Genomic DNA, 17,778 nt, shown 5'->3' with positions numbered 1-17,778 from the left:
TGATGTTCAAGTATTAAAATAACTGCACTACTCCCATCAAAACCCACTCAAGTGAACAGTGAAGATACAGATTCCAGTTACAGGTTTGGGTTACTTTCACATTAAATTGGTGCTGGGGGAGGTAGAGGTTAAACACTACTGTTAGTTTATTCCAGTGGTGGCAGCATCTGAGAGGAAAGGGGGTTTCTTGGGCAAAGTCTTTCTCCCCTTTGGGAAACAACATGCACAGCTTTTCCTGAAAAGCTTTTCTTCTCTCAGGGCAAACAAACAGAACAAATGGTTTTTCTTACTGGTGAACTTTACAAATGAATAAACAAGTTAATGGGTTTTTGCCCAAGGTCCTGGAGCCTGCTCCACGTGTACCTTTAGATGTCCTCCACATTAAGGCATATATCCAGAGGAAAGGGGATACCACAGCTCTGGTGTTACTGTGAGTGACTCTGTCCAGCCACAGACATGTCGCTGTGGCTCACTGGACAATGAGCAGCTTACTTGTTTTTCCTGATGCCCATTTTCCCAAAGCTAAGGAAAGAAAAGTAACATTTGGCACCAGAAAGTAGCAAAGTACATATATTGCAATGCTTTGTTACACAGCAATACAAACCAAAGGCTGGATGGATAAAAAAGTAATTTAATAAGCCTTTCTCTCAAGAGATTCTTAATGGCCAGAAATATTACTTACAGGAGCAGCTAATTCACAAAAGCATCAAATAACTTCAATTAGACATTCAGTCCATAGCGACAAGGCAAGGTTTTCTTTCTCTTCATCTGAGGTAAGATTAAGCTCTTTAACATGAACAGTGCTGCTATTCCAAATCTGCTTCAGTGCATCCAAGTATGACAAAGGAAACCGCAGTCCGTGAGTCTGCTGGGGGGGAGGAAATTAAAGAAAAAAAAAACACCCTTCAGCTAAGTGCAGTATCCCGTATTACACAACAGTGTGTTAGGCTACAGGTACTGATCAGCAGGTATGTGCTCCTTTGCCACATCACACTGCTATTGCTGAAAGCATCCTGCAAAAGATGCAGTATTATCCTGCCACCTTTCTTAATCAAAAAATAGCTGGTATCTCTTACATGTTCTAGTACACCTCACAAGGTAGGGAGGCTTAAGGTGCATGGCTTCCCTCATGTGGTTTCCACACTGAAGAATGAAGTAACTTTAAATCTACATTCTTGCCTAACCCTACCCATTATTTTTGGAAGGTCATGGAAGTTTCTTTCTCTCTGGCACATGCAGTCTTTGGACATAGATTGACAGAACCACAGATGACCTCCATTACCATGGCTGGAGTCTTTACGGACAGGAAGGTATATGCTGGGCTTTGCACATACTGTACATGCGCCAGTGTACAACCTCAGCTACCTGTATTCTCTACTCCAGAGGACCAATGAGATTTACCTAAAAAGGTAAGTAACTGTCGGGCAAAAAGCCTTGCTGTTTCAGGTCACAGTCCTAAGACAGAGCATCTTACTATCATAAAGTGGAACAAAAAGTTCCAAAGCTCACAGCCACTCTTCAGGAATATTTACGATTTGAGCAAAAGCACGTTGTATGTGCTGAGTAAGAATGGAGACAAACTATCTGCAGCCTTATTAACAATATTAGAAGTTCCCTCCTTACATTTCAGTAAATGAGTTAACTCTTTACTCCCAATACTGACCCACCCCCACCCTAAAATGAACACCTTTCTCTTGCAGCATGTTCCAGTGGATGGATACAGAATCAAACATGGGTTCAATGTGGCATAAACGTGGCGTGTGAGGCTCAGTGATCCCTGCTACTACTGAACATGTGCTAGCATATCCAGTAGTTTAAATAAACGGTGTGCTAAAGGACACAAAAGTAAGATACACTTCAGGCCACTCCCAACAGCTCTGCTACCTAGGACATGACATCCATAAGAAATTCTGTTAACATTGCAAACGTTTAATTAAGCATGAGCTTACATTACTTAGTTCTACTGTGAACTGCCTCTGTTGCAGACCCAGCTCATCTGGGAACTTAGGCAAAGGGCAGAAATGGTTTGGGTGCTGAGGAATACAGCAGAACACAGGCCCCTGCGACCATGTCAGTCAAGTTCTTCTAATGCAGCAAAACCCACTGTGGCAATGTAGCTTTTGTTGTGCATTTGGGTGTGTACATGGGAACAAACCTGTGGTGTGCCTTCCTCGCTAGTACTATCATCTTCTGTCCCCATCATGTGAGTTTCTCTCCTGTTCTTTAAAGAATGATACACATAAACCATCTCTCTGCGAATTTCATCCTAAAAGACAGCCAGAAGAAAATAGTTACTATGATACACACCCTCAAATTCATCTCACTCAAGTGACAATGTTAGCTCCTTAATTCTGGAGTCCACTGTAATACCAATGAAAGCAATTCACCTTCCTAATTGAATGATCCAACAGCCCTCTACTACAGAAATAAGGGAGTCTCCAAAACTTTGAAAATTTATTTAAAACCTATAATCTTCTGCCTTAATATACTGCCTCTACTAGACTTCCAGGATTGAAGCTGTATAGAAAATGTGCCATTTAAGATGCACCTCCTAGACCGTCTTAATGAAGGAGCATGCACCAATAAATTTCCATCATGATACTGATCTGTCTCTCAAAAAAACATGCCTGTAGCATTCCATGGTCAAGGCTGTGGAAACCAAATCAGAGCTCTGTGGGCAGATCTCACACAGAATTTGTCAACACAAGTCTTGCATGTGCACTGTCATTCAGGGTTTATCTGTATGAAATCAGAAGGTAGGGTAGCAAAACAACTGCAACAAAAAGTTTCCAAAACTCACAGGTGGCTCGATGACGCCATGATCTCCTAACAAACCCTAATGGCATGCAGGATCCAACTAATTACAACTGCATGACTCTTTTAGACCAGTACAACAGAGCAACAACTCACACTTTGCGCTTCTGCCACACTCCCACCTCAAGTATACAAGGGTGACATCATTATACTTACAGAATTCTCTTGATCTGGTTCCACTGTAATGATAGCATGATCTCTAAACTGCAGTCTGATTTTGCTATCTATTTTTGGCAATTTCCCACCTAAGAAAAAGAAATTCTCCATTAGAAAGGAAAGGAAACCAGACAAACAGTGCAATTTGAACCCTCTGTGCACTACCCACTCTCTAGTGGCTACCTTCTTCATTAACCTGTTTCAACACCCGCATATTCTCAAACTCAGGGTGGGGAAAGGGGGATTTTTTTTTTTTCCCTCTCACCTTTCCCGTCTACAAATAGCTGTAATAGCAAGCTAGAGTATCAGAACAAATTCTACCAGTTAGTTAAACATTCTCAGTGCATATTAGTTTATTAAAGCTGCCAATTTCAGTCTAGGATAACCTTTAATTTCACTCTAAGAGACATGTGTCATCTCTTCCCCTAGACACAGGAAATTAACCAACAACTGACATGTGCAATACACACACAGAGCCTAGCACAAGATGAAGCTGATGCTAGACTATAATCTTTGCCTACAATAAAATACCAAAGTCGTAAGAGGCAGAGTCAGCAACAGCTCTACCATCACATCAGCCAAGGGAATGGGTGGTACCTTCAAAATCTACCTGGAGTCAAAAGATCAGAGTCACATCCCAAGCAAGGTGGCAACCGGTTCATAATGAAATCTTTCTTCATGTCAGATGATCTCAGTTCTCTAGTGTTTTCCAGACGGTCTGCAAGCCTTCTCAAAAGGCTACTCAGTTTTTTTGTCGAGTCAGCTATATCCACCTGCTAAATATTCACACAGAGGTCCTCTCACATGAATTCAAGCTAAACAGACTAGCCTAAAGAGGTGCAGTAATGCAGTGAAAATCTGGATAGTCCTCTTATCTTTAGAAAGGGTAACAACATTTACACCCGAAACAACAAACTGTTTCTTTTACACATTCCACACCAGCCGTTCACAAAGCGTTCACACACCAAAGCGGATGCTCACTTTCCCTCACGCTGGGGCTACTTGCAATGCTAAAGGACTTGCAAGTGTGGTTGAGAGAGAGAGAGACTTGTTCCTTCTGCACGCTGATGAGCTGATCAGCAGCACAACTGGACTACCATAAAAAGGTCACAGAACAATTTACAGCTCCACAAACTTTTAAAGATTCAGAAACTTGGCCTGACAGGAACTATGACTGTCTGAGAGTGCCAAAGCAAGCGCCATTACTTTTAGAAGGAAACAAGCCACAGAAGGACACTGTGATACAAAAGAAAGGCAGTGCAATGAACTAGGCAATGCTTCAAATGGAGCAAACCTCAGAACAGTCATCCTGAAGACGTCAAAAGAAGTGGTTGTGCTGCTTGACATCATGATAGTGCCATTGCATTGAGCTTTCAGAGCAGATAAACAAGATGATACATGCTTGCCTCAATGCTGAGGTTGCAGCTGGATGCACTATTACTCCCTTAGTCCCACCTACTTACCATAAGCAGTTGCCTTGGTATGCTTGTCCGCAGTGCTACATCTTCTTTTGCTGTATCAAACACAAGACCAGGAATTGCATCCAGTAAGAAATCTCCCCAGGAGCTGAAAGACAGGAATAAAAAAAAAATTTACTAAATAGTTGCACTGAATTAAACCAGATATCTTAACTGATGTCAAGGGCTAGAAACGTAGTGCTTCAATTCCAAATCTGCTTTGTGCCTTTGCTCTTTCCATTACCACTCTGTCGTCTCATACAATAGCTCACTCTCAACTGTCTGTGTGTCCTCACTAGCTTCAGGTCAGTGGCACTCCTACAGAACGCATGAACTAGCTTGAGCAGGGTCCCATTTGTTCTAATTCAGGTGCTTGCCATTTACCAGCAGATTCAGCTTAAAGCTGCCCTCAGTGAATGAAGACATTCCTACTAGGGCCATTATTATCCAACCACATGCACATACAGCCTCACTGCACACAATGAAGTATGTGGGGTGGTATCACTTAAGATGCTTTTGAGACATTTGTATTGAAGGAGGAAATGTACCCAGGGTTATCAAATCCAACATGGGATCAGTTTTTAGCTTTGCTACAGACTTAACTATGACCCCAGGAACAAGAGCCCCTACATGTCTCTACGGGGATTTTAATGACACCTAGATACCTAACAAGCACCTTGTAGGTGTCTTTCTTGTTTGTGTTAAATTCCCATTCTTAGACTACTACACTTGCCTGCACCTTCTTTGCCTAGCTTGAGTCAACCTCATCCGGAACAGGTGTGCCTCTCACACAAAAATGTTGTCCTGTCCACATGTGGCCTCTCTACCTGCCACATCCTCAGAAGCTGGTTTAATGGGCAAACAACCAGGCTGGATCAATGGGCCGAGGCTAATTGTATGCGGTTCAACAAGGCCAAGTGCCAGGTCCTGCGCTTTGGTCACAACAACCCCATGCAATGCTACAGGCTTGAGGACAAGTGGCTGCAAAGCTGCCCTGCAGAAAAGGACCTGGGGGTATTGATGGACAGCCGGCTGAATACAAGCCAGCAGTGTGCCCAAGTGGCCAAGAAGGCCAATGGCATCCTGGCCTGTATCAGAAACAGTGTGGGCAGCAGGAGGAGGAAAGTGATTGTACCTTTGTACTTGGCACTGGTGAGGCCGCACCTCGAATCCTGTGTTCAGTTTTGGGCCCCTCACTCCAAGAAGGACACTGAGGTGCTGGAGCGTGTCCAGAGAAGGGCAACAAAGCTGGTGAGGGGTCTGGAGCACAAGCCTTACGAGAAGCAGTTGAGAGAGCTGGGGTTGTTTAGCCTGGAGAAGAGGAGGCTCAGGAGAGTCCTTACCACTCTCTACAACTACCTGAAAGGAGGTTGTAGAGAGGCGGGTGTTGGTCTCTTCTCCCAAATGACAAGTGATAGGACAAGAGGAAATTGCCACAAGTTGCGCCAGGGGAGGCTTAGATTGAATATTAGGAAAAAATTCTTCACTGAAAGGGTTGTCAGACACTGGAACAGGCTGCCCAGGGAAGTGGCTGAGTCACCATCCCTGGAGGTATTTAAAAGATGTGTGGATGAGGCACCTAGGGACATGGTTTAGCAGTGGACTTAGCAGGATTAGGTTTATGGTTGGACTTGATGATCTTAAAGGTCTTTTCTAATATAAATGCTCCTATGATTCTATGATTTCTTTGGAGGCCATTCACTGCTGATCACCCTGAATGTGCCATCAAACTTGCCAAAGCAGCTCAGCACTAATATTGCCTCCTGCATAACAAATGACGTCAAACACTCTTTGCAACAGCAGTCAATGCTTATAGAAAATAGCTTTTTTTTTTCTCCTTCTGAATAAAAGAATAGAACATGAGTGTAAATTAAAATCAGCTGAACCCAGCCTTTATGAAGACGCACACCTCTGAGCAGCCACATTAAGAGTTACCAGCAGTACTGACATCCTGGTCTTCCAGAATGGTACAGCTGATGGTTAAGAGATTCATCTTACAATCATCTAGAATATGCCCAAACTTGTTCTGCCCTGTTTTGTGGCTAACAGAAATCCTTCCCAATTCCTAACTCAGACCAATGACTCCAAACCCAGCATCTGAGAGGCTGGTTAGGTAGCACCAACATTTCCCTGTGCGATGACAATCTTTCAGTGGGCAGAAGGATCAGACGTGTGTCAAAGGAAATCTGACTTGCATGCACAGGGTAGGAGATGAGAAACCACAGATAAGTAGAAAATATTTGTGAAGAAAGAATTTGCAACAAGTCTATCAGAATAGGTGTGGGTGACTATCAAATGCAGAAGAAAACATGATGAAAGGAGTAATTCATGACTCTATCTGGGTTATGAAGTAAACAATAACTTCAGCCACTGGTGTGAGATTTTTTAAACACAACAGTGAGTTTGCAGTTGTAACATTATCTTCCACATTAAAGCCTGCAGCTGGTAAATAATAAAATAACAAATTAAAAAGCAGTCAAACTTGCTGCATGAAAACCTGGTAAACAGGCTGCTTCAAACAACAAGGATCTCACTCCCCTCTTTCCCCGAAACCCCAAACCTTCAATTACTGCTACCTGAACACTAACTTAGATTGTTACTAACAGCAGGGCACATATATAATAGTGGGGTATCCACATATATTCCATGTCACCACATCTCTGGGGGAAGGTGACCTGCTCTATCCCTGTCTTTCTCACCGAAAAACAAACCACAAGGGCTAAATAGAATGAACACAGAAAAGAGCTAAACAGAGCTCATTACAAGGTGGTTAATTTTTTTTAAAGAAACAGGACATCACTTCCTTGAAACATCGGTTTCAGGTCTGTACTATTCACACACATCATCTGACAGAGCAAAGCCATTTTCAGAAAAGCCATACTAAAAAAGAAAAGTAAAGAATAATTACTTGTTTTGGTAGGTACTGATGGTCACATGTGTAGAACAGGAGATCCCAAGAGGAGTGTCAGCTTGGTGAATAGTCCCTCTTGGGAAGTACAGTAAGTCACCTGGCTGCAAGAAAATGAATGAGAATTGAAACATTTCAGGCACCTGGTCAAACTTTATTGTAGTCAAAATAGAGAAAATACTCTCTGAGCAGACAGACTGACAACATGTATTTTTTAAATTCACAAAATAGAGAGATCATCCATTGTACACTTTAATAACATAAAATAAAGCACTCTAAGCCAGAAGATGGATACCTTAAACTTTCCAACTTACTGTCAATATTTACTACACACCTGTCTGAAAACAGGAAGCAAGCTTTTAACATTATAGAACATGCACACTCCAGCTCAGCTGTGTAAAGGGGACAAAGAAGCAGCTGGTATGAACCTACTGACAATACAGCAGGCCAGCAGAGGAGCAGTGCAATGTGAATTTGGTCAGATCATGTCAAAAGAAAAGGCCAGTATTCCACAAGAAAAGCCTAATATTCTATAAAGATGGTGATCTGTTACAATACTGTTGTCTGAAATCTTCAGTTAAAACACTTAAAAAAACAACTACAACCTTCCTCCTCCCTATCTTTCTTCTCACCTATCTGAATTAAATCTCCACACTGGTAAAAATTTAGATTAGGAAAGTCAAGGTAAGAGAGAAGTGCAAAGCACACGAAATGTCCTCCAAGAAGGAAAAAATCAGTTTACTTACGACTTCTCCTATAAATATCTATACAGTTGGATGGCACAGTCAAAGAGAAAATTCATAAAGCAACAATGATGACATATGATTCCATTTTAATTTTACCGTTCCTTACATTTGGTCACATCACCTACTTCTAAGAGTCTACCAAACTGTCTAACACAGATACATTTCAAGTGAATACTACTTGATTTTTCACTAAATTGAAAGGTCTCTTTAGATTATGAGGCTTCACAGGATTTGGCAAGATCAAATCTCTTCATCCATTTAAAACAAGCTGCAAAACATCATAGATCAGCTATGTATGATTTACTTGTTCTGAAGCAAGCCTCTCTCTGCCATTAATAAACTGCCTTCCTTAGCAGTGTAGGGACTACACTAACCAACTAAGAGTTTATTTTGAATTCTCTTAATTTGCCATGTTTCACGTCCCCAGGCAAGAAAACAAACTGGAGGGAGGGTCACACAGGGGAAGGGTAAGAGCCCTGAACATCTACCAGAGTGATGACAAACTAGTCTGCAAAAGAAATTATTTCATGCTGTAGCACCCCCTGCCTACCACTAAGAAGCTGTGATCATGATTCTTCAAAGCAATCCTTGCTGCAAAGTCCCAACTCTTATTCACTGCTGGGAAGTCTCATCAACACCATTCACATGAGCCAGCAAGCACAACACTCTTCAATTAAAATAATCAGAATCTTCACAGACTTCAGGTGGCAACACCCAGGTGGGGGCAGGACAGAGCATTTGACAAGAGACAATGTGGAGCTGATCACTTTGCTGCCTTCTTACTTCTGAATTGGAAGAAGGAGGGGCAGAAAAGGCAGAAGTACCAGCAAATTAAATGGAAAATCATACACGAGGAAGGCTCGATAGCTGGCTACCAAATAAGCTCTGTGCTTGACATCAGTAACAAACCAGCCATGGGGACAGCCTGATGCAGTGTCACCAAGACACACTGCAGCTTGGGACCTTATACTCAAAACAGCGTGCCTTTGCTCTCAGTCAGCTACCAGTTTTTGGTAGGAAGGGAGAACACCACCAATATAGTCTCTAACTGGTCCATTTGTTCTAAACTACCCAAGGATGGCAGACAGCAGACAGAAATGCAAAAAAGGAGAAAGGAAATATTCTAGAAAGATGTTTAGGGAGGAAATAAGAGTCATCTGACAGCATCCCTGTCAGAGACAGCTCCAGACAGACAACCAAAATCTGACAGCGGCCACCCAGAAAAAATGGGTCACGGGAAGCAAAGAACATCAAACAGAAGAAAAATAAATTAAAAACTTGGATAATTTTTAAGCCCTTCTCAGAGGCCAGTAGTTTCACTCCACTAATGTCAGTAAAATGGCTTGTGGAATAAATCATTATTCCATAAAAATCCAAAGCATTGAAGTGCGGCCCAAAATGTCCCAGAAATTAAAAAGGGAACTGTAATGTACTAGACTTTGCATCACCCAGTACAGCATGACAATTGAATATTACCATCTGTCAAATCACACAGCTAGCAATGTCAGTATCATATCCAATGTGTCATACTATTCCTGAACTACCTACACCCAAAGGCAGGTCTGAACACCGGGAAGAGCAGAGACCTTGCAGAGAGGCCCTAAGACAGGACACAAGGCAGAGAAACTAATGAGGCTTCCGACACAGAGCAGCCCTGTCTGCTGGATAAATAACATGCTTCGAAAGCACAAGCATGTAAAACAGAATGGGACAAGTACCAGATGCCCTGCTGTCAAAGGAGCTGCATTCATTAATCTTCATGAAATGCTCTTTTTATTCCACATAACAATCAGCAGCCAAACACTTGATTTTTCAGGTTTGGAAAAAGAAAAAAAAAATTAATACAGCAAGTTAATATGGGGTTTAGTTCATGCTTTTGTTTATCAGCCAAGGATAAATATTTAAATCCAATTCACCAGAACAGTGACAACCTTCGGTAAAGCAATAAGTCTTCGTCCATAAAAGGATTAGCCTGATTGATTATAGACAGCATGTAAAAGCATATAAATGTTTCATAACCATATATAAACCCAATGTTTTTTCTCCACACAACTCCACAAACATGATCCAGGAGTCAGGGTGCCCAGCCTGAAGAATATTGGAGAATTTCCACAAATAACTGGTTTCTTCGTCTATTATTTAAATACTAAAGCAAAGGATACCTTTGAAAAAGTATAGGTTAGACAACTATCACACAAATTTTTCATGCTGACAGTGTTTTCTTCACCAACTTTCCCTCAATTTCACAACCACGATCATTCAGAATACCATCTTCAAGAAATGGACCATTTTAAATATGACTACTCTCTGGCAACCATAGCCCAGACCAAGTAAAGCAATTCAATTATAATACCTTTAATATAAATTCATGTGTGGGATTCCCAATTCTATCTTCTGATTCAACATTATATTCCCGAGCCAAATGCACCGTTGGTTTATAGAGTCGCCAATGTTTCTCGCCTTCTAGCTGAAGGATAAACACCTGCAAAAGACCATAAACCCAAATACGTAAGGAAGCCTTGCTGCCCCTCACACATCCAACTAATCAGAAATTTTAAGTCATCTTCTTACTTGGAAAGTCTGTGGAACCATGCCAAAAATCAGGGATAGAAAGCAAACACAAGTGACACAGGTTGCTTTTCTGACAACAAGAAACAGATTTTACCTTCCCTGCTCTCAGCTGCTCCACAGCATGGCAAACAGGATTCCTCTCACATCAATTTTTAGGTGTCTACAATGCAGAAATTTACATCTGAACTACTTCTTTAGGCTCTACTTAGAGACAACAGAGAGAAGAGTTGTGAAGTGTGATCTGGTTTATCCTAAGGTAGGCATTTGGAAACCCCTGTTTCTCTCCAGTCACTTAAATAGGCGCTAGACAACTAACTTGAACGTAATGTCTGCGACACAGTTATTCAAAATATCAGGTGAGAGAGGTCCTATCACCATTCACTGACAAAGAGAGCATCAGAAACATCTAGGGGATGCTGTGAGCTGAGACTTGATGACGTATGCCAGGACATGCAGGTTGTAGGGCTGCTGAACAACAAGCATAAGGAAAATGAAACTCCAGATGCATTTAATATAAATGAAAAAAACTGAAAGGCAAAAAATACATGTAAGGGGGTTTTTTGTTTTGGTTTAAGTGGCATAGACCAACTTTTTTTTAATGCAGTGTCTATTTGAATGTTTCTGTTAGAAGCTAATTTAAAATGCATTTGGACCAGAGGACTTCATCATGCCAGTAACTTCTTAAAAACAGTAGTACCAGCAAATGGGAACCAGCACAACCAGTCTGCTTCCACTGTCCAGCTGAACAAAGAGCAAGTACTTAGTAAATGAAAAAGGACTTCTAGATTCTCAGGGGTCTGAATGAAGTGAAAACGAAAAAAAGGTGCTAGAAAGCTTCTGCAGCTGGGAAAACAAATTCTCTTTTCATCTAATGAAAATACCAGGGCCAGCAAGCACAGTTTACATGGTATTACCATTAGATATTACTATTAGTACCTTTTCAGTAAAATTATACAGGAAAAATTACTATAAAGAAACACTTGCAACCAATTACCGTAAGTTTTCAGTGGAAAAAAAATTTTTCTATAGTAAGTTATTGTATGAGAGAGAGGGGGAAAAAAGCCCACATACAGGTATCCACTGCCAGTAGCAAAAGCCCATGCACAGTTTCACAGACAAGGTTGTGCTGTCCTACCTCAACATCATCGTAGTGAGGGGGAAGGCCCTGCGACCCCTGGGGAGTAATGTAAACATTCGACCCAACCAGAGACCCAAAGTAGCACTCCAGCTTCTCCTGGATCTTCCATAGCTCCTCCTTTAAAAAGAAATGATGCTGTTACTACTGAAGAGCTCAGCCAAGCCAGGCTGCCGCCCAGCCCACAACCTCCCCATCGCTTGGGAGGTTTTTCTAGTAAATGAGCACGTCCCCACAGGGAGACAGGGGCTGGGAAGGCAGATGCTCTGTGTGTGTTCCTGCTGAAAGCAAGCACTGCAGACGCAGAGATCTGCTGTGAAGGTAATCGGTAAGCCAAGGAGCCTGGTGCACCAACATAGCGTTGATGTTTGTTCTCTTCCCTGTGCCATTTTTAGGTTGCAAAAGCAGACAAACAAGGCTAGACAGAGGAAAATAAACCACCCATCATCCCACAAACAGCAAAACATCTTAAGACAATAAACACACGCAGGACTTGCTTTATATAGGTTAGCATCAAAGAGAGCACACAAAGGTTAGAGACCTTTTTCCAGTGCCTCCAATTGTTTGGGCATATTCAAGAACAAACTTTATTCATCTGCATCTAACATGTGACAGACAATGCACTGAAGGGATGACTCTCATATCAGAGGATGCCAACTACCAGAGCTGCGCAAGTGCAGCTTCAACCAGACCTTATGTAGGTTCAGCTCAAGCTCTAGATTTCAGCATAAGCCATGCAATATTTCAACTTCACCTGCAGCTGCTCCTGCCACTGGCCATTACAGCTACACTCAAACTGAGATCAGCCAGAGACGCTATACTTGGGACTCAGCTGTGTGTTTGGGTCCTTACGGACCACTTCACAATTAAATTGTGTTGACAACATGGGACAAAAAAGGACTACTTAAATCCAAGCACCTTTAAGCATCTGAGTCCTTTATACAACTGTGCGGACACCACTGCATCATTCTCAATACGTGATGATTGCAAAAGCATCAAAATGAACAAAAGAGGGGGGACACTCAGCTAAAATGTGGTGCACCACTTCTGTGCAATTCAAAGCCAATCCATTAACAAGAACGGTGAGTGTCCTGGAAATATTTTACATGGTTTCACACCTTGCCCTCCATTAAAGGAAAGCGGTACAAAAGGCCCTACTTGCACAAGGAAACAGTGGGGCAGAAGGGATAATTTAGGCAGACACAGATGCATAATCATCAATTTTGTGCATTTAGTTTTTTCTAAACTTTTATGTGACAAAGCAAATTTTTTAAAAGGAATACTTAATATTATAGCATAAACCAGATTTTGTTCTTACTGCAGAGCACTGAAACATGATGGGCAGTGCATAAGTATAAACCGTGTTTTAAATAATACAGTTCACGTACACATTTCAGCAGGTCATCCATGTCAGCTACTTCCCCTGGATTTACTGGGGACAGAGATGAAGTTATGTCTAGTATGACTCAAGCAAAGTATACCACATCATAAAACATGCATTAATTATATTCAATGAAATGATCCAACCTTAAATCTCTGAGGCTGATGAAACTGTATTGTTGCCTTTTTCTGGTCAAAATCCTTCTTCAGCTGCATGTAATTCACTTTGCCTTCTTTATTTAAAACTTTCTTTTTTCCATTCACACATCTGCAGATATTTATATCTCGCCCATAGTATAGACCCTGGCTACACAGTTCCTTCAAATCTGACAACTGGAACAGGGACTGGTAGTAAGCAGCCAGCAGGGGATCATTTCTCTGAATGAGCAGTGGCTTTTGCTCCCAATACTCCCTGAAAAACATCTCTTGTTTGATGGGAGAGATCAAGCTTCCAAAAAGGCTGTCTGGGCTCTCAAAACTCATGACTGACAGAGAACAAGCTGCTTCCACCTTCACTCGCTTACATTGTGCCTGCATCTCTTTTCCCATTTCAGCATGCTTCCCTCCTTTCTTCGGCATGTTCCTGTGCAAAAGGAGAGAGAACCAAAACAGTCAACCAGTAAAACAATCTCAAAAGCTTATGGGCCCAGAGCAGCTCCACTTGCCTTCTCCAGTGGAATATGAGAGTACACTAGGAATAGCTCTGCTTCCAGATGCTCGCTATTTGCTCCAAGCAACAGAAAAAGGAAAGCCCACAGCAGGCCTCTAATCCTCTCAAACCTCAGCAAACTCCAAAGAGCTCTACTGGGAGCCGTTGCTCACAGAAGCTCAAATCCCACAGCAGTGTTTATACTAAAAAACATGTGATGAAACCCAATGGCCACACAATAGATCTTTACAAATGCAGGAATCCACCCACACAAAGAACCTGTGGTAGATTGGTCTTCTGTAGCAAGACCTGCAAATTATTAAAAAATTAACTCAGCTTGAAGAGATTTAATGGCAACATACAAAGGGGTTGGAAAGAGGGGACAGGATCAGAAACTTGTACCCTATTACACTTCCTTGAAATGCCTTAACATTGAGGGAAAAGAAGCACAATGAAGACTTTCCAATGACCTTCCAGCCAGAGCATGATGGAGAATGTATGGCATTTCAAGTGCAGAATCCAACCAGTTAAACGCAGGGAGTGGGGTGGTGTGTGTTAGGGAAGGCTTTCCTTTCAAGCTGCCTTAGACATCATAAACCCAGCGACTACATAGCTGTACAGTTACCAGACTAAAGCTTTAGCAGGACCTACAGAGAAGGCAGCTCCTCACTGAGGGGACGCTGACACCAGTCCAACAGCATGCACCAAGGGCTACACAAGAATACACTGAACAGAGAACACATGGAAATGGGGTATGGAGAGAGGGAGGCCAAGTGAAAGAGGAGATTGCTGGGAGGGAAGAAAGAGTATGTAACCAGGTTCAGTGGGTGAGGATGATTCAATTGGCAGGACGGTTGCAGCAGCTTCCAAAGAAACAGAAAAACCCAGAGCAGACTCCCCTGTAGGTGGAGCAGGTTTTAGGAACATGAAGTGAGGGCACCTGCTTGAGGTCTCAGGCCCTGGGAACAATTTTATGCTAAATTTTGTGGCAGTGCCAGGCATCTAGTGATGCTCACCACGCAGTGACAGTGGCCCACATTTCAGCCTCTGTCAGGGTCTCCACACTGTATCTTGAATGGCCAGGTTTAGCAAAACTAAGTTTACAGAAGAGAGTAAACATTGTTAGGCCTTTCTGTTGATACTATGCAATCACACCAAAACCTAAAATTATTAGGTTCTGCTTCTGTCTCTACAGAGCTCTCAAACTTTGTGGTTTATGTAGAATAAAAAGAATTCTTTCATCAAAATGCAGACATTTAATTTTAAAGTTTGAAGTAATTTACTTTGTTCTTCCACATAGATAATATATTCATATATCATTACGTAAAAATAAAAAAGTTAATTCACAAAGGATTTATCTGCCAAGTTCTCAGGAAAGTTAAGGCAAAAAACCAAGTCACAGTAGGTGTTACACCACACTATGCACAGACATACTTGCATTAAGTCTGCACCAGCATTTCATCCCCCAGAGTAGCCCAGAATGCCAGGCAGCAGTAAAAGCCCACCTGAGAAGCCAAGTTAAGTATCCTGACAATGACCTAGCACCAAGCCCGGCAGCACTGCAGCTTGCCTGCTAGGTCTGGGCTGGCCAACTCAAACTGACTCTGGGCATGTCTGAGCAAGTTTGCAAAGCCAACGCATGAGAAGTAAAAGCATGCTCGTGCTTTCATTTGTAAGTAAAAATGACAGCTCTACTCCCAAAAGTAAATGGTCTCATTTATTAAGATGCTTTTACTTACACAGATCCCTTATCCTGAAACTGAAAACTCCAGTTCTGGTATTTGCACCCAGTACTAAATTCTCCTGTGCAGCAGTATGCAGGACACCCTCGCTGCTCCACTAACTCCTGTGCAGAGTGTTTCATCAGTAGTTCCTGTAACAGCCTGTACCTCAAAAGTAATGTACAGTCACCTTAGTCCTGCAGGAGGGAATCCATATCACCACGTACCTGAGAGGATGGACATTCCCAGCTGCAGCAAGCTACAGCTCTCTATGAGGCAAGGGAACACTTAAAAGACGACTGGAAATTAGTCCCCAATTGCTATCAACATCTGAAGATGCTGCCGGCACTGATATCTACAACGGACATCCCCGAATGCCAGCAACACAAATGCAACCAAGCCTGAATTGCCAGTTTTGAATCCCAGACCTAAATCCATCATATCAACCTCTCAGCTCACTCACATTGTATTTAACAAAGTTAAATTCAGATTCGTACTATTCACAGAATGCAGCTTCATTTACACAATGAGCTGTTCTGTAGTGTTTTGTTAGTTATTACAACTGCAGAACCACAGAACGGTTTGGGTTGGAAAGGACCTTTAAAGATCATCTAGTTCCAACTCCCTGCCATGGGCAGGGACATCTTCCAGTAGATAGGTTGCTCAAAGCCCCAGCCAACCTGACCTTTAACACTTCCAGGGATGGGGCATCCATGACTTCTCAAGGCAACTTCTTCCAGTGTCTCACCACCCTCATCAGAAAAAAATTTCTTCCTTGTATCTAATCTAAACCCACCCTCTTTCAGTTTAAAACCGTTGCCCTGTGTCCTGTCACCATAGGCCCTGGTAAAAAGTCTCTCTCCATCTTTCTTATAAGCCCCCTTTAAGTACTCAAAGACCACAATAAGGTCTCCCCAGAGCCTTCTCTTCTCCAGACTGAACAACCCCAACTCAGGCTCTCCTCACAGGAGAGGTGTTCCAGCCCTCTGATCATTTTGGTGGCCCTCCTCTGGACCCGGTCTAACAGGTCCATGTCTTTCCTGTACTGAGGACCCCAGAGCTGGATGCAGTACTCCAGGTGGGGTCTCACCAGAGCGGAGTAGAGGGGGAGAAACACCTCCTTCGACCTGCTGGCCACGCTGCTTTTGATGCAGCCCAGGATACAGCTGGCTTTCTGGGCTGCAAGCACACATTGCCGGCTCATGTCAATTTTTCATCCAGCGGTACCCCCAAGTCCTCCGTGGGGGCAGAGAAAAAAACCACAGCAACAGAATAGACTTGTTCCTGCTTCAGACAGAAACAGTTATTTCACATCAGTATTTTTCAGCTCGCACAGGACATGTACCCGTTCATGAGTTCAGGCCTCTGAACTGGCCCAGCAGCGGCAGGGGGACTCAACCCCCTCGGAAGCAACGGGGAAGAAAGATGGTCACAGTGCTTCTGAGGCCACACAGCCCCCACTGCCCCCCCTCACCGCACTGCCACACCGGGCTACTATTAAACTTCTTCCAGAAGGGAAAAGCGCAGAGGACTGTGCTCCTGCACCCGCAGCAGGCAGCAGCCAGAGCGCCTTACCCCCAGCCCGCCTCACAGGCGCGGCCGGGCTGACACGAGGGGCGCCCAGCGAGCGACACCGGCCGTGCCCCGCGGCTGCCGGGGCCCCGATTTAACGAGTCCTGGGGCAGGGGGACGGCGCCTGAGCCGCTCTGGCTCCTTCGGGGCCCCGGAGGGCCAGCCACGAGGCCGCCGGTCCCGGCGCTGCCACAACGCGCCCCGCACCCACGGACGCCTTTCCCCGCATCCCCGAGGGGCGCCGAGCCCGGCGGGGCCGCGGTTGGCCCGTTCCTCCCGTCGCCATCAAGCCCCTCTCCCCCCAACGGCTCCTCTTCCCCCACAGACCCCGGGGACTCGGCCACCCGCTCCCCGCGCGCACTCACCCGGGCGCGAGGGCCGCAGCGGGCGGGGCGGGGCGGCGGGAAGCGATCGGCGGCCGGGAGGAAATGGCGGCGGAGGCGGGCGGGGAGCGGCGCGGGCGCCCCCGGGGGGCCGGGCCGGGTCAGGCCGGGCCGGGTCAGGCGGGGGGGCGGCCCGCTGAAGGTCTGGGGTGGAAGCGCGGCTGCCGCTGACGCGCTGGGTGTCACGGGAGGCGGCGCTTCCGGGCGCCGGTAGGAGCCGCCCCGTTCAGCTGGCCGCGTGGTGGGCGGCGGAGGGGCTGAGGCTTGTCCCGAGGGGGCGGGAGCG

At 44.1% G+C, this 17,778-nt stretch overlaps 1 protein-coding gene across 2 annotated transcripts; it reads right to left on the bottom strand.

The window, feature by feature from the left end:
• Window positions 1-603: 603 nt before the first annotated feature.
• Window positions 604-17,506, bottom strand: RIOX2 (ribosomal oxygenase 2). Of its 2 annotated transcripts, none has more exons than XM_059826440.1 (10): window positions 17,475-17,506; window positions 13,315-13,750; window positions 11,788-11,907; window positions 10,435-10,563; window positions 7,336-7,439; window positions 4,434-4,536; window positions 3,581-3,746; window positions 2,971-3,059; window positions 2,156-2,266; window positions 604-868 (listed from the first exon to the last, which is right to left on the bottom strand). In XM_059826440.1, the coding sequence occupies exons 2-10, from the start codon at window positions 13,744-13,746 to the stop codon at window positions 707-709; spliced, it is 1,416 nt and encodes a 471-aa protein (XP_059682423.1). In that variant the 5' UTR covers window positions 13,747-13,750; window positions 17,475-17,506; the 3' UTR covers window positions 604-706. The 2 variants fall into 2 exon arrangements, with proteins under 2 accessions (XP_059682423.1, XP_059682428.1); XM_059826445.1 differs by having other exon boundaries at window positions 604-865.
• Window positions 17,507-17,778: the final 272 nt, after the last annotated feature.

This window comes from Gavia stellata, chromosome 1 (assembly GCF_030936135.1).
Source record: "Gavia stellata isolate bGavSte3 chromosome 1, bGavSte3.hap2, whole genome shotgun sequence".
Classification (NCBI taxonomy): domain Eukaryota; kingdom Metazoa; phylum Chordata; class Aves; order Gaviiformes; family Gaviidae; genus Gavia; species Gavia stellata.
The sequence above is the reverse complement of the archived record's forward strand: the minus strand, read 5'-3'. Positions and strand labels throughout refer to the sequence as shown.